Source organism: Grammomys surdaster, unplaced genomic scaffold, assembly GCF_004785775.1.
Source record: "Grammomys surdaster isolate TR1022 unplaced genomic scaffold, NIH_TR_1.0 126118, whole genome shotgun sequence".
Taxonomy (NCBI): domain Eukaryota; kingdom Metazoa; phylum Chordata; class Mammalia; order Rodentia; family Muridae; genus Grammomys; species Grammomys surdaster.
Genome location: NW_021620926.1, coordinates 3323856 through 3346181, shown reverse-complemented (window position 1 = coordinate 3346181; position 22326 = coordinate 3323856). Strand labels below are relative to the sequence as shown.

The window sequence follows — 22326 nt, the reverse complement described above, 5'->3', positions numbered from 1 at the left end:
GTGGTTGGGATGTATTATATGAGAGAAGAATCTATTTTCAATTTTAAAAAAAGAAAAAAACATCTGTCTTTGAATAAGTGAATATGTTTTCTATTTCAAATATTTCAAACAGCCAAAAGTGAGTAAGCTGTATCATATATCCATGTAATAAAAATAGTCCCATTAAGAAACACACATACAAACAATATTCAAAACATGCAGTGGATGAATTAGTAGACTAATATGTAGATGTAGTTATTATCAATAAATAGTTTTACTTCTATTCTTTTGAGTCACTGGGAATGCACACGTGGCAAAACAAATTAGATAATTAAAAAAAAATCATTTTCACATTCTGATGATTGCCAGGAAAGGAATTAAAATACAGGGCATGGTTAATACCTGAACTCTCTTAATTTTAATGTAAATTATAGGGCATGGCTAATACCTGAAGTTTCTTAATTATAATGTATATTATCTTCAAATTCCAATCTCTGAGTTTCACCAAAGAATATCTGAGAAGACATGTTAAAAATAGTAATTACTGCAAACTATTATTGGAATGACAGAAATATGACTATAATATCAAAAATCAAAGTGAGTGTGTTAACAATATTGCCTTCCCACATACATTTAATGAAGGATATATTCTTTTTTTAAGGAAATATAAGGGTTTTTTGAATATTTTATTTATTTATATTTCAAATGTTATCCTCTTTCCTGGTTTCCCCTCTGAAAACCCCCTATCCCATCCTCCCTTCCCCTGCTTCTATGAGGGTGCTCCCCAAAACACCCACTCCCACTTAACTATGCTAGCACTCCCCTACACTGAGGCATCAAGCTTTCACAGAACCAAGGATCTCTCTTCTCATTGATGTCACACAAGGCCATCCTCTGCTGCATATACAGCTGGAGCCATATTCTAATGTTTAAATGAGGTGTGGTTAATTGATAGTAGGAAATAAGAATGATTTGAGAAAAATTGAGAAATGAAACTTCATCATATAAGTTATTTTCCTTAATCTTCAAGAGAAGATTCCATTTTGCATAGACCTCAGTATGTTATTATATACTATTATTATTAACACTATGAATATCAAACATGAATTGAACTTTAATATATTCACACACATATATAATTTATTATATGTATAACAATTTATATATGATAGTATTTTATATATATGATATATTTAATTTAATACATTATTATAATGCCATACTATAATGCTAACATAAAAATGCATTGTATAATATATATCATATTATGGTAGATATCTAGCTCTAGAAGGAGAAATTTCATGTAGATCAAGAGAGAAGAAATGTCACAATGCGAAAGAATTGCCACGTCACTGAAATATTTTTAAAACTGGATAACTTTAGGGTGGTTAAAAATAAGAATATAATTAAACTAGTATGGTTTTGAGATATATATTAATTATTGGAGGTTTAAAAGTCTAGTTTGAGGAAGATTTAGGTGAGTATATGTGTCACCTCTCATTGGTATTTTTGTGGGATACCTAACAGTGGGACCAGATGTTTTTCTGACTCTTTTGCCTGCCCTTGAGACTCTTTCTGCTCTTTTCTGAAGAGGAAGGGAAAGGGGAGTAGTGGATCAGGGAAAAAGGATGTAGGGACTCGTAGGAGTGGAAGGAGGGAAAACTGTTTGGGATGTGTTATATGAGAGACGAGTCGTGTGTGTGTGTGTGTGCGTGTGTGTGTGTGTGTGTATGTGTGTGATGTCTATGTATAATATACAGTAGATAAATATTAACATATTAATATATGTCAATAAAAAAAACCCTCAGTTGAATCAGGAGAGTTAAATCCACTAGTCTACCACTCCCATTCTGCTTTAAACTTCCTCACCTGGATCCATGATCTTTATATCTATTTTGTAGGTAACAGAGGAAAGAGGATGAGCAATCTTTCAGGCATAACATAACCTCTGCACTCACAAACACACAGCAACCTCCATTATTCACAAAAGAAATCCCATGCAGATAATTGGGGCTGTCAATATTGGTTGCAGATAGCAACAGGGCTCATGGGACCTAGTCTGGAGACATATTGGCAGCTAAGTCTTCTATAGGATAGAGAATCATTGTTTTTGTCAGCATAGACAAGGCTAGACTCATACCCAAGTGGGCAGCTCCATACACATGAGCAGGATTTCCTTGGTCTTTGTTAAACACATGGGGTCACAAAACAAAAAGACATAAGAGAGAGAAAGAGAATTGTTCAGAAAACCACTTATCTTGCTGAGCGATAGGCAAGGGTGGAGTGGTAATAGGAGCAGAATGCTATTTATATGATTATACAAAACTGTTGGAGAACAAAGTATTTAAGGAACAACTCAGATTCATTGGCCCTCTGCATTGTTATCTTTGTTTCGTTTTCATTAATTTCTGTGTTGATGATTGACTCCTAGAGTTTTGTTTGTTGACAATTTTAAGTTTCTTGCATGAAAGTCACATAGGATAGATGGAGTTATTTCAACTTTTCTGTATTTGTTAAAGTTGGCTTTGTGTTCTACCATGTGATTTTTTTAAAAAGACATGCTTCTATGTGCTGTTGAGTAGAATTTATATTCTTTGAAAATTGAATGGAATATTTTGCAGATATTTATTAGTCTATTTGATATAAAATAACATTTTGTGTCTACGTGACCTATTTATTTAAGGAAGTAGGTTGTTGAAATTACTTACTATTGTGGTGACTGTGTTAATCTGTGTCTTTAATTCTATTAATATAGTTTTTATGAAATTGAGTTATCAACAATTTGTTGTATACATGTTTAGTATTTTGATATTTTCCTTTTAATTTAGATATTTCCCGACTTAGAATGAAGTGCCCTTCTTTGTCTCTTCTAAATAGTTTTCATCTGCTGTTTATTTTGGCAGATTTTAGGATGGTAATACATGCTTGACTTCTGATCTCATTCACCTGGAGTACTTCCAGTCATTCTTTTACTTTAAAGTGATGTTTATCTTCAAGCTAAAATGAGTTTCTCATAGACAGTCTTTAGATGGGTTCTGTTTCTTAATACATCCTATTTACCTATCTTTTTTGTTGGTTATTGTTGGATTGTGTTCATAGTTGAGATTTGTTTTTCACTAAGTTATAGCTTCATTTTTTTCTAACTCTTTTGGCCGTTGTTGTTTCTATCTTCAGTTTAGGGCATTGGTTCCAATATTATTTTTAGTATACAATGACAATTTCAATGGGCATGTGTTGAGGAGGAAATTTTTGGGAAATGTCTCATTTCTAGGCAAAAAACTATAGGCAACTATTAACTATTGGAGGAAGGAGAATTAGCCTTTCCTAAAGATGGACTTGTTTATTGGTTGTCCAAGGCCCAAGGTAGAGTGATCAGCCTTAAAACCATATACACACAAACAACAAAACCAGAATCTGTATGATATATATGCAAATATATACGTATATATTAAAATAAATAAATAAATAAATAAATAAATAAATAAATTCATGTAACAATGATACTCAAAGAATAAAAAGTTTTGTACTTGAGAGTTTGGTAGGCATAGGAAGTATTCCAAGAAGTAAATGGAGGTAACTGTATTTTATTCCAAATATTAAAAAATAGTGAATAAATTACATTCAAGAAAAACCTCAAAGTCCAAATACCAAGCCTCTTTAATGACTCAACTATATTATCATGATTGAAAAACAACAAAACAATTACATTAGTCATAAAATTAGCCAGTGACACGAGCACATGGTGGGTCCCACCCACACGGAGAGAATATAAAAGGGCCTCCCTTCAGGCAGAAGTATACAGACTCAAGTCACCTACACTCCTCTCTACCCAAGAACAACCTCAACAACCAACACCATGTGTGGCTACTACGGAAACTACTATGGCGGCAGAGGCTATGGCTGCTGTGGCTATGGAGGCCTGGGCTATGGCTATGGAGGCCTGGGCTGTGGCTATGGCTCCTACTATGGCTGTGGCTACCGTGGACTGGGCTGTGGCTATGGCTATGGCTGTGGCTATGGCTCACGCTCTCTCTATGGCTGTGGCTATGGCTGTGGCTCTGGCTATGGCTCTGGATTTGGCTACTACTACTGAAGACACCATGGAAGACTCTTACCCTCTTGAATGTGAGCTCAGAAATCTCCTATTCTGAACTCCATGTTTTCTGAACCCCCTTCTTAGAGGCTCTTACACCTCAAGTTTATGATGTAACCTTATTGAAGATATGTCATTTAATGAACTTCAGATATAAGACCTGAGGCTTTTATTTCTTTGAATTTGACTCCTGAGAATAAATATTGTTTAGATATTATCTTGTGTACTCTATATCTCTCAACAGGATAACAAGAATCTTGTGTTTTTATTTTTCTATATTTTTCTAATAAATTTATTCAATCTTACACACTACAATATTTGCTATTTCATTTACTTATTTATTTAGTGTGTGTGTGTGTGTGTGTGTCCATCCATGTGCCACAGCACACATATGGGAGTCAGAAGAAAACTTGAGAAGTGTGGTTCTTTTTCTTCAGTATGTGAGTAATAGTGTTTAAACTCATCTTTCCAGGTTTAAAGACATGTCCCTTTAATCCCTAAGTGATCTTTCTGATACTTTGATTTTCTGACATTATCCACATTTATATTTCATTGTTACATACAACTGCTTTTCTTAGGATATACCTACTTTAAAATTTCTGCATCACTTGTGCCACTAAGTCCTTGGTTTGTGATATTAATAACATAATAATCTTAACAATGTGGAAAAATGATCTAAACAAAACAAACTCTGTTTAACTTGTGTTGATATGTGTTATGTTGAATTGTTGACCATAGTTCAGCAAAGGTGGGAGGGCACGGCAAATGACCCTTGTCCCTCCAGAATTTACAGTTGACTGTTAATTGGTCCTGTCCTGTGCAGGCCCATTAGAAACCGCTGTTGATATGAGGTCATGACAACATTGGCTATGTTATGTGTCAAGTTAGTTCTTCACAGCAAGAACACCTATATTCAAGCTTTTCCATTATTTGTGCTCCTCTTCTATATTGCTCCCAGGCTTTAGAGGGGGGTAACATGAATGTTCAACTCAGAGTTGAGCACTCCCTTGAGCAGCCATCTGTCTCTGTATTCATCTCTGTTTATTGTGAGTTTACTTGATGACTGAGAATACTATGTATATATGGGTAGCAACATAAATAATTTAGAGAACTGTTTATGTTTATGTCAGTTTAGCTAAATAATTGTAGTTAAATTATACCCCTGGGACTGAACTCCATCAGTAAAGGATTTTTAACTGGATTATAGTACCAGTCATGAATTATGCTTTGTGGAATGGTCTTCAAAACAAATTATAGAACACTTGGTTGACCCTATAAGACTTGAGTTTCTACTGCACCAATGGGTATGTCTTGCCTGCTAGACTGGTATTGCAGTTCTTGCAGTTCTTATCTTGGTAGGACCATTGAAACCCATTGTCCTTGACAGCTTCCTCTGCATCTTCTGACCCAGGAAAAGATGGGCAATAGTGAGGAAGTTGCCAGCTCAGTTTCAAATTTGTCATATATCCAAGGGTGTGATGTCTTCACCAATAGGATCTTATCTACTAGTTAGGGAGGACTACCTCAAGCAATGTTAAGACCTTGTTTTAGAAGCCGGGCCGTGGTGGCGCACGCCTTTAATCCCAGCACTTGGGAAGCAGAGACAGGCGGATTTCTGAGTTCGAGAGTTCGAGGCCAGCCTGGTCCACAGAGTGAGTTCCAGGACAGCCAGGGCTACACAGAGAAACCCTGTCTCGGAAAAAAAAAAAAAAAAAAAAGACCTTGTTTTAGGAAGCTCTGTGGTTTTGTAGTAAAATTAGTGACTCTACAAAATGAACTTAGTTTTCTAGAAAGATTTAACTTAGTTAAAGACATAGTTTCTTCAAATGATGTCTATATAGGACTTATATTTCCTATTTTTTTAATTCTTGAACCTTTAAAATAAAATTATTACCAGATGAGGGATGGATAGTATGTGCTATCTTTTTTAAATTACAGATTTTAGTTATCTTGATTTCTTGAAGAGACTTAATCACTGAACATAATATAATGCCTCAGGAAAAAAATGTTCATGACTGTTGTTAAGATTTTTCTAATACGTGTACTTGACTCATGCAATAATAGTAACAAAAGTTATTGAAACTTTTGCAAATTATAATGCTAAGAATTGAGTTTCAATGTCAGCAGTCATGTCACCAAGCAAACGTATATTTTTACTCATATTGATTTGGCATTAGCTCTTTTGTCATTAGCTCTGTATCTTATTTCTGCCATTAATTTTCTACACCCATGGACCTTAACTATAGTATCATTATATTTACTTTCATTAGAAATACATATAAAATAATTCCAGTTTATTATACTAAAACATGAAACATAGATCTCCTTCTTAATGGATTTTGGATTTTTTTTCATATTATAAACTTCCAGATTGGCATGAATATATACAATTAGATGGAAAAACATAGCCTGTATTGAAGGGTTGCTATTATATCTAAATGTGTTAAAAATATGTAAAGATGTCAGAATGAAGTCTGATGTTTAATAGAAGTGATATTTTACAATTACATGCATGGTGGAGTTTTTTTGATTGTTTGGCATATAGAGTAAGAGTTTACTGTCAAATTTGATTAATATTATGTGCATAAATTACATTGAAACTATAAAAATAATTTACATTTGTAATCTAATCTAAATAATTGTATTTAAGAAGGATTTATTGGAAAGCCATCATAATATGAGGTATTACATCTGATGATGTATCCTTAGTCTTCCCAGAGCAATAATATTAAAAACACATCAACACAACCAATTACATGATATCTTAAAGGTATTCCCATTTTATTGCTGGATGAAAGTAAAGTTAAATGAAACAGCATTTTCCCAGACAGACTTAGTATGAAGACAATGTTTTCCATATATACGTATTATGTCTTTAGCATTTTCTTAGATAAATTCAAAATGTTTCAGGTTAGCTTTAATTTCTAGTGTCACTTAATTATGGGATCTATTTAATTAAAATATATCTGACTATCAAGATTATTTTAACCACTCCCTTTATAAAGATACCATGCCCGTATTTTTTCTTTCATTTGTTGGTTTATGAATCCCAGACTCTCTTACAGAGGATATCTAGAAGTTTAGCATAAATCTTACATTTTTATTTTATAATTTCATAGTTTCATCTTATATTTTGATGTAATTTCTCAGTTTCTCTTCATTTATCTTATGTTTAATTGACTGAAGAGAAAGCACACTGAAAGGGAGAGAATCTTTGCCAGCTATATACATGACAGAGGAGAAATAGCTAGTATATATAAAGAACTCTAAATCAAAGAGTCAAAAAACAAACAACACAATTTTAAAAATGGGCTATTGTTCTGAAATGTTGTCCCACAAGAGCCACAGACTATCTAATAAAACCTCAATGTAGTCATGAGAAAACTCCTTTTGAGTTTTGCTCTGAGAAATCCAAGAGTCTCCAAAATCATTATAGCTATTATTTTTATTACTGTTGATTCCCTCACTCCAGATGTTGAAAGCAAGTCTTTCTTACTGAAGATAACTTGCACTCTGGACACAACTCTGCTCAGAATATCTTTGTTGGATCTGGCCTGGAAGCTTTATTCCTGGGAGGATTTTTGCAGAAATCTATATCTGTTTAAAATTCAGAGAAGTGATCTTGTAGTGCCGAGCTCCAACGGATGCATCTACAATGGAACTGCTGCACCTGAGACTGGTGGTCCTGGTTCTATAAGAAAAGAGGCTGAGGAAGTCATTATGAGCTAGCCAGTATACATCACCACTCCATACCTCTGCATGAGCTCTTGCCTCCAGCTTCCTTCCTTGCTTGAGTTCCTGACTTCCTTCAGTGATGACCTGTGATATAGAAGCATAACCCTTTCCTTCTTAAGTTGCTTCTGGTCATGGTGCTTCATCACAGCAACAGTAACCATAACAAAGTCATATACTAACAGGGGAGGAATTAATCTCAATGGGTCCTAAATCCAGACATAGAACTATAGGAAACTAGGAAATGTGGAAAGTGGGTAAAATACTCGTTCTCATGGAAGAACTGCTGTATTAGTTATTCACTGCAAAATGAATATAAGCCCTGAAAGCATATAAGCATATTTGCACAAATATTTTAAGTGAATCAAAGAGGTTGTGTTTTATATATATATATATATATATATATATATATCAATATTTTTTTTTTTTTTATTTTATATAATTAATTTGAGATGGAGCAAAGTAGGGGTATATGTGAGGAGTTAGAAGGAGGAAGTGATGCAATTATATTTAATTTTATAGTGAAAATATAACATACATACATGGAAGTCAAAAATTTTACTTAGATCTTCAGGGATCAAAAGATCTCTGTGATCTTGCTTTCTAGAACTGAGGTCTGGCAAAGAAATACTTGGTTCACTATCAATATTGTTCTAGAAACTCATTTTATATATTTTTCATGTTTTTTCCCTTGTAGTTTGTACTATTGTTCCACTTCATGGAGTGATTCATGGAAAACTTCATAAATGAAATGAAAATAATTTATGAAAAAAACAGCTTTGCATATGGGAAGTTGGAATTAAGCATCATTAAAGTCCCTGTTCTCATGGTATTTGTTTCCTTAAGTGTGTGGTGGGGAGGTGACTCAAGTCATGTCAGAAGCTGTAACTATAACAGATCTCCAACATGACTGCCCAAACATGAGCTGAACTACAGACATTCCAGAATGGACTGGGCAGACCAGGAGGCCTCCACCCTACATAAAGAACTACCGGCAACTAAGGAGTGCTGAGATTGGGAGAAATGGTTGTCCCCAGGAAAGAGCACATAAACTGCTTATCCTATACTTAGTGATCAACTATGAAAACATACATACCAATGATATTGTACAGACCACACTGGCTTTATTTAGCAATATATGTATATAAATAAACATATATACATGCAGATATAATATAATATACTTATATTCATATTATAACAATTAATAAATAAAGAGGTCATGGATTTGAAAACAAAGAGCAAGGAAGAGTGTATGGGAAAGTTTAGAGTAAGAAAAGTGAGGAGAGAAATAATATAATTATATTGTAATTTCAAAATAAAAATGTTAAATATTTTTAAAAGAGCATATTGGTTGTGTCTAAATCTTATCAATCTTCAGTAAAGTTTCCATAAACAGCTGCTCTGGATTGGAGAGAAATAGCCAATAGGGAATTGTGGAGGAAGGTACAGAGTCAAGAATACCTCCTACTTGTAAAAGGGAGCCAAAACATGTTTGAGATTGAGGTAAAGTTGTAGACAAGTTGTAAAAGACATTACAAAAAGATGTAGTTGGTCACTGCATGCTCCAGGGTTTTAAACAGTTCACCAAGTCTTACTGTGTTTGAAAACTTAAACAAAATGCCAATGAATAAACCAAAATGGAATTGAGGTAGCTCCACAGGAATGTTGACTGTCAGAAGCCCGATCATTTGAGGGAAAGGAGGTAAAAAGTGGAGATATACATTTCTCAATGAAATTTTTTATTAAGGGAAATAGTGAATTAGGCAAATAGCTAGAGAACCTAAAGAAAATTTAGCTTTCCTAAGGAAATTCTTAGGAATTCTTTACCTGAGGAAAGAATTTTTTGGTTTTTTTTCTGCATGAAATAAATACTAATTATATTTCTGAGGAATAGGTGTGTAGAACATTTTAGAAGAGAGGAGTGTATAAGCAGAAATATCAAAAGGATTTCTAGGGCAATAAAACTGAGATACTTCAACTCTGAGTGCATGCCATGCAGGCTCGTCAAAGTCCATAGAAGATATATCATTAGTACTCAGCATTATGGACTCTGGGAGATAATGATGCTTTGGTGTAATTCATGTGTTGTAATAGGTGTGCCACTGTGTATAGCATCCTGGTGATGGAGACGCTGGGTAGCAGAGAGTAGAGATGGAACATGAAAAAATGTTTGCAATTCTCAGTTATGTCACGAATATGGAACTGTTCAAATATAAGTTATTCGCATTTTAAAAACAAAAATGTTTGTGGGCGCTATCTCTGTCTCTGTTGCCTGCCTTTAGATTCCTTTGTCCTAAGTGGCCTGTGTTGTCTTGCCTCATTAGGAAAGCATGCATTAGCCCTTCTGCATGTGACATAGCTGGTTGGCACTCATGGGATCCTCTTCTTCTATGATGAGAAAAGGAGGGGAATGGGAGGATGGGGTGTGATGGTGGGATGGGGGAGATGTAGGGGGCTTCAATCAGGATGTAAAGTGGATAAAGAAATAAATAAACAAATGTTTTAATGAAAATAAAGCATTCACTGATTATAAAACTTTATAAGACATAAATGACTCTTGAAAATGATTCTAAAAGACTTGCTGCCATAAATTTTATAACCTTTGCTTACTTGGAAAACTATAATTTCAAAACAAAGCATCTCTGGCCTATTAAACTTATGGTCATTGTTTTAGACATGTTTGTAGGATATGAATTGTTCTTCTAGTACCTTGAGAAGCTGTGGTTATTTTTACACAATGGGAAAAAAATGCACTGTTGTGTGTCCTCACAGCCTGGGCAGTCTAGTTAAAATAGCAATGTCATGTAATATTTAATGGTTATTACAAAAAGTTCTACATGAATGACTAAAAGCAGATTTCCTGTTCCACATTATTTATTGTTACAAAAGAATTTAACTTTGAAAAATATGTTGGTGAAATCAAATGTCTAAAGATGTTCTTAATGATATTAACTTATTATAAATCTTAAAATATTGACATTTTTTTCTAGAAATAGCCAGTTGATATTTTTTTCTCAAAAAATCATATAAACAATAAAATTTCATGTCTCACAAATTTTATAAACATAACTAGTAAAAACTCTTAAACATTTCAAAAGCTGAAATGTGGTATTTTAAAAATCATAATTTGTAGAGTCTTAATTTATTGAAATATATCATAATTATTTTTACTAGGTGTTACGTAAAATTAAAATCCATAAAAAAACTGGCTTTCATGAGCATGAAAAGAAATTAGTCAAAAAAATTAAAATCTATTTAATTAAAATTCCAGACACAAAGTTGGCTCAGTTTGTTAGTTCACTGAACTTTTAAATATTAAAGTGAAATTTAAAATACATTGCAGTTTAGCTTGTTTCTTAATTGTGTTCTAAAGATGAAGTCCAAATCAAGCTTCTCCTTTATTGTTGATAGAAAGTTATATTATAGAACAAAATATTTTGAATAAATAATAGAGGAAATATGCTGCTTCAGATGACTGAAGTGGGTGAACAAGGAAAAGAATATGCATTTTATTCTGTGATGCAGGCAAGTCAGCACATGTGCAGCTTGGCTATGTCATACATGTATACAGCAGTTAAAATGAACATTCTTATGTTTTAGTGTTCCCTCGTTATTATTAGTGTTAAATTGTTTCACGGAACCTAATTGTCAAACAAAACAAGCTTCCATAATAACTTTGAAGTTTTGTCATATGGTTGAGAAAAAAAACTAATTAAATTAGATCAGTCTTAAAATTAGCCAATAGCATGGGTGCAGGGTGGGCTCCACCCACACGGAGAGAATATAAAAGGGCTCCCTACAGGCAGAAGTATACAGACTCAAGTCACCTACACTCCTCTCTACCCAAGAACAACCTCAACAACCAACACCATGTGTGGCTACTACGGAAACTACTATGGCGGCAGAGGCTATGGCTGCTGTGGCTATGGAGGCCTGGGCTATGGCTATGGAGGCCTGGGCTGTGGCTATGGCTCCTACTATGGCTGTGGCTACCGTGGACTGGGCTGTGGCTATGGCTATGGCTGTGGCTATGGCTCACGCTCTCTCTATGGCTGTGGCTATGGCTGTGGCTCTGGCTATGGATCTGGATTTGGCTACTACTATTGAAGACACTCAAGGATACCTGTTTCCCCTCATGTATGATGCAAAGATTCTCCAGCTTTAAATCCCAAGATCTGACAGCGCCACACAAAATTGGAATAATATGAGGGTGTGATGGTCTGAAATACATTGGCATCCATTTATCAACAGCATTCCACTATTAATAGCATCTGTATCCAGGTATTTATTCCACAAGCTTTGCATAAGACCAATAATATTAATTTTATTCACAATATTTCCAATAAAATTTCTGAGATAAATATAAATCTTGTTTTTATTTTGTTTATTATTTATGCCTAAATTTTTATTATATGTAGTATACATTATTCTATATTTTTGATATCAACTAAATATGGCACAAAAAGTTATAAGACTAGGCACATATCCTCATATCAAAGCTGGACCAGGCAACTCAACAGGAAAAGGGTCCCAAAAGCAGGTAGAAGAGTCATACACCAAATTCCTGTAGGACAGTGAAGGACAGCCTGGTTTCTGGTTGAGCACTGGCTCAAAATCTCCAGAGACTCTTCAGGGTTTCCTACATGGGCTGGCAGGCATTTTGCCATGATCCCAGACTCCAGGCTCCTGACATGTTGCAGTCCTTCATCATCTGTGCCTTTCAGTTGCATAGGACAATTTTCCCTATCTCCTCCACAGCAGAGGGGATGACTACAGGCCACACAACCTCAAGACACATCTCCATATTAATGAGGTACCTAAAGGCCAGAGGGGCGTAGCCAATTAAACATTCCTTCATAAACTCTCCTCTTTGTAAAAGTTATTTAACCTCAGGCCCACCTTGAGGAAACTGGGGTATAGTTTTAATCTACTTTCCTCCATGACAACAAACATCTTAAGACCATGGACTGTTTCTCTTCTTTGAAATCCACCATAGGGAACAGTAGAGTGTTCCCAGCCATGGAGACCACCATCCCAAGTAAGCAAACTTAGCCAGCTGTGATCAAGCTAAGCAAGCCACCGTGACTGAGAACTCTTCCCCTGAGGTGCCTAACCGGAACTTCTCCCCCACCCTTCAGCTTCAACCAATCCAGCCCATACACCTCCACTTCATTCTTGGCCCTTGTGCAGCCCTCCAGCTGTGCTTGGGGGCCCAAAGGGCCTGAGAACCATCCGGTCTCCAGCCATCTTTTAGCCCCAAGACCCCCCACACCAAGAGTTCTGGCTCCCTGTGGGACCTCAGACTGTGCCTCTCCCCCCCTGAGCAGGACTTCACATAGCCCGACACCTGCCCGGTGTGGGCATGGAGTGAGCACAGAGTCAACTTCCCGTGTAGTGCCTCTCAGACCAGTGGCCCTAGTCCCATGGTGGGGACAGACACGGGGACCCACAGTTCAACCTAACAAATCAACCCAGAACACCCCATTGTTAGGAATCCAACAAAAGCCCCAAGCTAAAGAACTACAGAATGTTTGCAGAGGGGCTAATGTAGAGCCATAGAGACTCCATTGTTGCAGTTTGAATCTCTGTGAGCCTGTAAACCCTGCTCAGTTGATTCTGTGGGCCATGCTTTCCTGGTCTTCATGACCTTTATAGTTCCTACAATCATTCTCCCACCTTCTCGTTAGGTTTCTCCTAATTCCATCCCTCTAATGCTTGTCTCTGGGTCTTTGAAAACTGCTCCTATCAGTTGCTGGATCAAGCCTCTCTGATGATAATTATATTAGACTCTGGTCTATGAGCATAGCAGAATATCATTAGAAAACATTGCATTGACTCTTTCTATCATGTTTGATTATAGCCTAGGTGTCTAGGATATCCAGGCTCTGATTCCTGGCTTTTCAGACAGTGTCAGGCATTGGTAAGCCCCCTCTCCTGGCATGGGCCTCAAGTTGGACCTGCTATTGGTTAGACTCTCTCGCAAGTTCTATACCACCATGTCCCAGGACATCTTGTTTAAAAGTTTACAGTTGGCCCTTTTGAAACAGTGTCTTCTAAACCTCCAGATGTTTAATCTTGTAAAGCACTATTATACTTTAAAACTTTCTCCTTTATAAAAGAAATTCTTGTTTTCTGTTGCCTGGAAATTTCAAAATTATCTAGGGGACATTTGTCATTTTAAAAAATTATTCTTCATCACTTAGCAGATTTGAAGAATATTTTATATGATTTTACAAATCCTCTTTAAAATTTTTTAAACTTATACACACAGGACTTGTAAGTGGTTAAGAGCACTTACTACTTCTGTGAAGGACATCTGTTCAGTTCCCTGCACCCACATGGAAACCCACATGAAAGTTCTCAATTATCTGTAACTCCTGTTCCAAGGGTATCTGATACAGACTTCTGTCCTTTGTGTATAACAGGTACATAAGCAATGCACATACATACATGTAGGTAAAACACTCATACACACACACACACACACACACAGAGTAGAATTCATTCTTTTGATTCTCATTGTTTCAAGCATTCTGTCTCATGACAGGTCAATCTCAAGGACAGAAGGACAGCATCATCCTCTCCTCCCATTTTTCAACCTTTGTCTTCAGCTCTTTCTCGTGACTGTCACATTGCTGGTGACATCTTATTCTCATTGCTCTTCCTTTTCCAGCACTCATGGTCATTGGGGATCTCCCAATCCATTCCAGTTTTGAACATTCTCTAGAAATACTCATGGGATTCAGTTTATTCTAGTAACAAGAGTATACAATTTTTATAGTATAGTAATAATAGTGTTACATACAAAGAGCATAAGGAGAAAATGCAGCTGATGGTTTAAAGTGTCTATGTGCTGGTTTTATCTCCCTGTCACAACTCAGACTTTACCCCCAAACAGAAGGGAAGCCACGTGAATGTATTGTTCTTCTAAAGTAAGTCTGTTTTGAAATATAACACCTAGAGTGTTATCTGGAGGTGGTTTCTAAAGCAATAAGCAAAATTCCAGATTCCCAGATGGAAGGTATTTGTTCAGCAAGAACTCCATTGTTTGCACAAATAATGTCGGTGCAGTGAATCAGCATTACCATTTAGGGAATTACAGAAGCACTTGAGTACTTTATGGTTCAATCTAATATGGAGAGAACGTTTCATAGCATAAATGGGAAAGAGCCCTCCTTTCTTTCCATTCTGTCAATCTGTCTTCTTTCTTTCTTTATCTTTTTTTGTGTCTAAACCTTATTTTATTTTTTGTCTAATTATTTTTTTTACACTCCAGTTTTTATTCCCCCCCTCCCAGCCTACCGTCCGACTGTTCCACATCCCATGCCTCCTTCCCACCCCTTGTCTCCACAGGGATGTTCCCACTTCTCACCCCACCCTCTTCCTCTTCCTCCTCCTCCTCCTCCTCCTCCTCCTCTTCCTCCTCCTCCTCCTCCTCCTCCTCCTCTCCTCCTCCTCCTCCTCTTCTTCTCCTTCTTCTTCTTCTTCTTTAGTTTTAAGATAGCTAACATAGAGTTTTTATTATTTCTTCTTATATGATTGATGGATCATCATCTGCTAAAGGTGCAGTATTGGAGGATTGGTCTTTAGCAATTCACTATTTCAGTAGTTCTTAATCTGTGGGTTGTGACCCTTCTTGGGGTTGAATGACCTTTTCATGTTGGTTGCCTAAGATCATTTCAAAACAAATATTTACTATTCGCAACTAGTAAATTATAGTTATGAAGTAGCAACAAAAATAATTTTATGTTCGGGATCATCATGACTTGGGAAACTATGGTAAAGGGTCACAGCATTAGGAAGGTTGAGAATCATTGATCTACTTGAAAGAAGTAGAACAATGTGGGCTGTGGTTGGATATCTGTGGTCATTGAGGTTATACCATAGGATGAGGTTATGGATCTGGAATGCTACCTCACTCTCATTTCCCTCCTTATTATTATGAGGCACATGCTTTGTGTGCAGGGTGCTGCACTGGGAGAAGCAGCTGGGTACCTGGTTGAGCGAGTTTTGAACCCCAGACCATTATTTGGACAGCAGGTATTCGGTTTTTGCCCCCAGGCCCTGGTTCTTTTCATTCAGCTTCGGCCCTCCACAACATCTCCCAAAGAGAGGTCTATGACCATCAGTCACGAGGAACAGTGCCTCAGGCTCTCCTACATGTAGATGAGGTATCTCCAAGCTCTCAGACCAAGCCAATAGGCATTATCTGCTGTCAGACCCTAACCTACCCTGAAACTGTATATAAGGGCTCTATTCTGGAGAAGTAAAGGTGTGTTTGAGAATCATCCTGGTGTCTGAGAGTTTTTGTTGTAAGAGCTGTAACACTAGAGCTGTAACACTTGGGGAGAGATCTGCTCTCCCGGAACTTTTCTGGGGCACCAAGCTGCTTCCTTGCCAGCTAGCTGGCTTCCTATCAGCCCAGCCCAGGCCAGCTCAGTGCTGAGAGACAGGTGCAGCACCTGGTAGTGACCAAATGGCAACAGCAGAGGCATCAGCGGGGGGCAGGCAATCTCTCCTCCCTGCTCGCGCTCTGTAGCCTTTGGCCCAGACCTCTCACACCAGGCCTAGCTGGAGACCAACAGACAGTGGAGATGTAGGCAGAGGCAGCGGCAGAGACAGTAGCAGTCCCTCCCTGCTCTCACTCTGTCCTCAGGTGGGAGATCATCATGGGACACCCTCCGGAACCGGGTCCCATACTTCATGTTGACGTAATCAGTTGTCACACCACATATCCAAAAAATATGATAACCAATATTGACTCAAAACTACAAATCAGCCAAGATTCATCTTTCCTCTTTTTAGGTAGATTTTTCTTAGGTATTTGGTAAGATTACAGAATCATTACCAGAGTAATGTGTCTACTGTTGCTGGAATGACTGATTTCTTCAGAATATGTTTGCAGGAAGAGTCTAGAAATGTTTAAAGAAGGAAGCTAGAAGAAGCAGCCTAGAATGCTTCTTGGTAGTTCTGGTGAGAATTCTGAAGCCCAGGTCAATGACAGTAGCATCTATACTAGAAAGATTTCAAGTGGCAATGACCACAATCCAGGAACTTGACCAAAAGCCCCCCCCACACACACACTGATGTTTTTCTATTGTCTCATACAATGTGGCAAAATAAGCTTAAACGTTATGGAGTAATTTATCTGGATGAGGAAATAGATCATTCAGCATTCAGACAGCATTATGGTTCCACATTTATCAATGGTAGAAAGATTTAAAAAACAAAAAAAACAAAACAAAAACACCCCCCTACCCCCAAAAAAACCCCAAAAAACCTTTCATTTTGGCCATAGCGATGGTCATATACAGCATTGTCCTGAAGCCAAGGGCTTTACTAGAACTATAGGACAGATGACTTGATAACACATCAATAATGTACCAGGACTGCTACCACAGATTCAAAATTCCAAAACAAAGAAAAATTCTCAAAATTACTCCATTATAGAAAACAATCTGGAGAAATCCAAATACGTCAAATACCTAGGTATTTATTTTTTTCAAATTTATGTAAGAATTTTTGGATTCATGGGGTCTTCAACTAATATCATAGAGGAAAGGTGAGAAGTCCTGGTTGACTGACTCTCTGAAAATGGTCCTCCTTAGGACAATGTATAAGAAGCTTTGGGAAAGAAACCAAGGCTGATTGCCAGAAAGATGACAATCACATCAGTTGTAATGTGTGGGAAGGAAAGCTGCTGGCAATAAAGAACCAGTCCTAGAGAATGGCCATGTTTTGGAGCTTTCCATATTCTTCAGAGTCCACAGACTGGTCCAGTGCATCCAAAAGCCATTGACAAACATATACGACATGATAGTTTGGCCTTATCTCTCCTTTATATTATGTTTTTCCCACCTTTGGAATAAGAATGTATATCTCCTATTCTTCCATAGAGTCTCCAAGTTCCATCCAATGTTTGGCTGTGGATGTCTGAGTCAGCTGCTGGGTGGAGCCTCTCAGAGGACAGCCATGCTAGACTCCTATCCGCAAGCATAATAGAGTATCATTAATAGTGTCAGGGATTGGTGATTGCCCATGGGATGGGTCTCAAGTTGGGCCAGTTATTGTTTGGGCATTCCCTCAGTCTCTGCTCCATTCCCCATCCATGCATTTCTTGTAGACAGGATAAAATTGGGCATAAAGTTTTGTAGTTGGGCTGGTATCCCTATTGCTCCATTAGAGTTTCTGCCTGATTACAGGAGGAGGCTTCTTTAGGTTCTATAGCTTCAATGCTGTGAGTCAAAGCTGAGGACACACCCAGTGATTCTTGAGAGACTCCCTTATCTCAGGTCTCTGCCTTGTTCAAGAGATGGCTCCTACCTCCGCACCCCAGTCAGTTGCCGATTTCCATTTATTTTCATGGCCATCTGGCCATTTTTCCTGTCTCTCACTATACCTAAGAGAATAGTAACTCCACACGAAGACCAATAGAATCAAATAACTTGGACCCTTGGGGCTCTCAGAGACTGAACCACCAACCAAAGGACATACTAGGGCTGGACCTAGGCCTCCCCACACATATGTAGCAGATGTGAAGCTTGGTCTTTATGTGGGTCTCAAACAACTGGAGTGGGGGCTATCCCCAAAGTTGTTGCCTGTACACTGGATATGTTCTTCTATCTGGGCTGCCTTGTCTGGCCTCTGTGGGAAAGGATGCACCTAGCCTTGCAGAGACTTGGTGTGCCAGGATCAGGAGATACCTAGGGAGGTTGCCAACCATTGAGAGGAGAATGGGAGGGGAAAGGTTGAGGGAGGAGGTGACTGGGAGGTGGCAGTGAGCAGGATATAAAGTGATTAAGTAAAAGATAAATGTGTATCCTGCACCTGTCTTCCCATTGAATCTTGGGTCTAAACACTTCACTGTAATTTTTATAGAGGCTTAAAACTAAACTAGCCGTGACTCTTGGAGGAGACTTTGGATGTTTAAGCAACGCTGAAACAGTTAAAACCTTCTGAGTGGGGTAGGGTAGAGAGAAACATACTTTGCAAGATTCACATGAGCCTTTGAGGGTTGGAAATCAACTGGAGTGAGTGTGCTTCATGTGTTCTCAAAAGGCTCCTGTAATAAAAGATTGATCCCCAGATGGCAGTGTTGAGACGGAAGGCTTAGAGGGCGCTCCTTCATCTTCATGGCATGTGGATCACAGCTCCTCCCTACTAGCTGTCTTTCAAGGTCTGACCATTACATAAGCAGTTTACTTTGTCACATGCTCCAACCATGTGTGCTAACTTGGCACAGGCTTAGCAAAATGAAGCCAATTGACACGCGGCTCGGACCTCCAACATATTACCTCAAATTAACTCATTGTCTTTACAAGTTATTCTTTCAGGTAAGTGTTTTACTTTATTTTACATAAGAAGTTTATTGCTTGATATAGAGCATTGGGATCTCTTCTGCATGCAGTGTATTTAGGACTCCTTTCTCTTTTAGACTAAATTTCTCATAAGAAATCAAATGTAATTCATTTTTTATAAGCAGTGTATTGTTTATCTTTATATGCATTTGGTATATTGTGCTCTTTGGTTATCAGAAATATGTACATGAAATCATCAAACATTCTTTACTTTCAGTGTCTTCAATTGTATTTTTTATTTCATTGGTTATTTTATTTATTTATATTTCAAATGTTATCCCCCTTCCCAGTTAAACCCCTTATCCCTCCCCAGTTGCCCCTGCTTGTATAAGAGTACTCTCCCACCCACCCCTCCCATCTCAGCTCCCTGGCATTCTCCTATGCTGGGTCATCCAGCCTTCATAGGACCAAGGGCCGCCTCTCCCATTTGTGACCATATAACATCTTTCTCTTTTAATTTTTGGAAATGTAAAACTCTTTCATTACATTTATTTGTAGACTTTTTTATTATAGTCTAAAATCCATTCTGATTAGTCATCTGTATCTTCTCTTTCCTTTCTCCCAGTCCAGTCAAACCCCAATCTTGTGTTCTCTCTACAAGTTCCTTTTCTACATTCATTTGCTTATGTTTATAGATTTTACTCAGTGCTTCCCATGTAACTATGTGTATGGAAATATGCACTAAATATATTTCTACAAAAATGTATGTCATAGTTGCCATTCCATTGCTATGAATAGTCTAATTTATTAACCTTACTAATATTATCAGTGGTACAATTTCAGATTTGATCTCTGTTTACCCAATTTATATTTTATAATTTCAAGAAGAAAAAGATATAGAATGCAATCAAATGCTCTCAAACACAAATACTTAAAGAATGTTACTAAGTCTGTTACCTTTTCAAAATGTTTAAGATAGTTTAAAACATGTACAAATCAGATAGAAGAAGGGTGAGTTTACATCTTTATCTCTTGGTACAGGACAGTATAAGTAATACTTTTATAAACATGGTAAAAATACAGAGTAGAAGTATAAAATCAGGTGTCAATATTCATGACTTCAAAAGGATTTCACGCAAAGATATTTGCAATATTGAACTAGGAATATATAGAGCTTTCAGGCAACTGTTTGACAAGTTCAATCCCCTTTAACACTGGAAGCAACTACAATACACTTGAGATTGCTACTTTATTGGCATATGTGCTAATAATGGTTTCACTGATATCTTCAGACATGTACAAAATATATTTTAGTGATGATCACCCTGATAATGTTTTTTCCTTTTATCACTCCTAATAATCCCCTTCTTTTCAACCAGCTGTTTTCCACTATTGTGTCTTCTTTCTCTTAGGATTCAATAGTATCAATATAAGCACTTGGGTGAGAGTTTGCAACAGAAATGTCTCTCCTTTCTTTATCAATCTTTATCTGCATACGAACTCTCAGGGAGTTTGCTACTGTGCCTTCAGTGGCAGGTGTTAATATGTCCATTCTTGGCAGATCTTGTGAAGTTAATCATAGCTGTTATAAGCTCAAGAGTCCAAAAGTCCAATCATGTCATACCAGAAAGTCAGTGTTCCACACCTCTCCTCTTACAATCCCTATGCCCATTCCAAGATAATCCTTGAACTTTGGTGGTGGTGATATAGATGTCCTCCTTATGGATGAACCTTCAATTGTATTTTATTTTTAGTATGTTGAACAGTTAGAAATCTATGCAATCACTACTGGTCACCTCAAAAATAAGTTTACTTTTGAAAATTTATTTTTTAGATTATAATATAATTAGAGGCATTCTCACTTTCCTTGTCTCCAAGCCCTCCTATATAACCCTCCCTGTTCTTCCTCAAATTAGGGCATCTTTCCACAGTAATTATTATTGCATTCACATATACATGAATAAATGAATATATATGAATGAATGTATATGTCTATATATATATCCATGAATATGTTTATTCTTGAATATCCATATATATTTTTTCTTAAATATGCCCTGTTCCATATATACTTGTTTGTATGCTTTCAAGGCTGACTTTTGGCACTGAACAACTAATTAATGTGCTTTTCTCTGGGGAAGATTGCCTCTCACACTTACAGCTTTGCTCAGTTGCCTGTAGTTCTCTGTGTAGGGTCGAGCGTTATAGACCTGTTATCTTTGGTTTGGCATGCCTGTTGGTGTTAATGCTTGTTTATCTCGCATTTGGGCAGTCACATTGGTAAGACTTTTATGGACATAGCTTTTGACAATACATGGAGACACAATATTAGAGCAAATTCCTGATCCTCTGACTCTTCCAGTCTTTCTGCCCCTTCTTCCACAGCATTCCCTGAGCTTTGAGTATGAGTGTAAATTTTCTAAACCACCATAATCCCCAAAAACAACCTACAAATATCTGTCTCTATTTCCACAGATAAGTGTAGTCTGGATCCCTCATCAAGAAACCTCTTTGCAACAGATAGGGGCCACTACAAAACTAACAAATAAACATGCATAATACATATACACGTAAATACATAATACATACATATACACATACATATGCACATACATATACACATACATACATACATACATACATACATACATACTACTAGTATAGAGTTGTGCAGCCCAGTACAATTGGATACATCTACAAGAAGAAGATACTTGGACCAAAGTTGCCAACATAATTGTTTTCCTTTTTCATCAACTGTCTTGTTTAGGTAAAGACCAATGCAATAAACCTGTTCAGCCACACAAGACAATCCCACTTGTGTAATAGTGGCAAGACCATTAATAACTATATTCTGATCAGATTTGATTCCTATTCCTCAGGAAGGAATTTATATCCAGTACTGTAAAAGTATTCAAGAAAGCCTGGATTTCATAGTCCAGGATTTTATCATAGTCCTTAGAGGGAAAGTTATTACTGATGTTTTACTAAATAAACATAATATGCTTGTCATTTTTTTCTATTTAATTATGTTTATAACTAAACAATGCTGGTTTTGTTGTAACAAACTGACTCTTTCATGAGGTGAATGTTTCCATAATTATCACTTTCAAGTTGATCTATGTAAAATAGCACAGAAATTTCTACAAATAAAATTTTAATTCATTTAGAAAGATAATATATACAGGATTTTGAATTAAAAGAATACCACAATTATAGATTCAG

General features: G+C 36.9%; 2 protein-coding genes across 2 annotated transcripts; both read left to right on the top strand.

Annotated features, from left to right (window-relative positions):
- Positions 1-3785: 3785 nt before the first annotated feature.
- On the top strand, positions 3786-4387 carry LOC114611599 (keratin-associated protein 6-5). The gene has a single exon (XM_028756314.1). The coding sequence runs from the start codon at positions 3836-3838 to the stop codon at positions 4070-4072; it is 237 nt and encodes a 78-aa protein (XP_028612147.1). The 5' UTR covers positions 3786-3835; the 3' UTR covers positions 4073-4387.
- A 7238-nt stretch (positions 4388-11625) lies between these two features.
- On the top strand, positions 11626-12164 carry LOC114611600 (keratin-associated protein 6-5). Its single transcript, XM_028756315.1, has one exon. It carries the CDS (start codon positions 11678-11680, stop codon positions 11912-11914), a length of 237 nt encoding a protein of 78 aa, XP_028612148.1. The 5' UTR covers positions 11626-11677; the 3' UTR covers positions 11915-12164.
- Positions 12165-22326: the final 10162 nt, after the last annotated feature.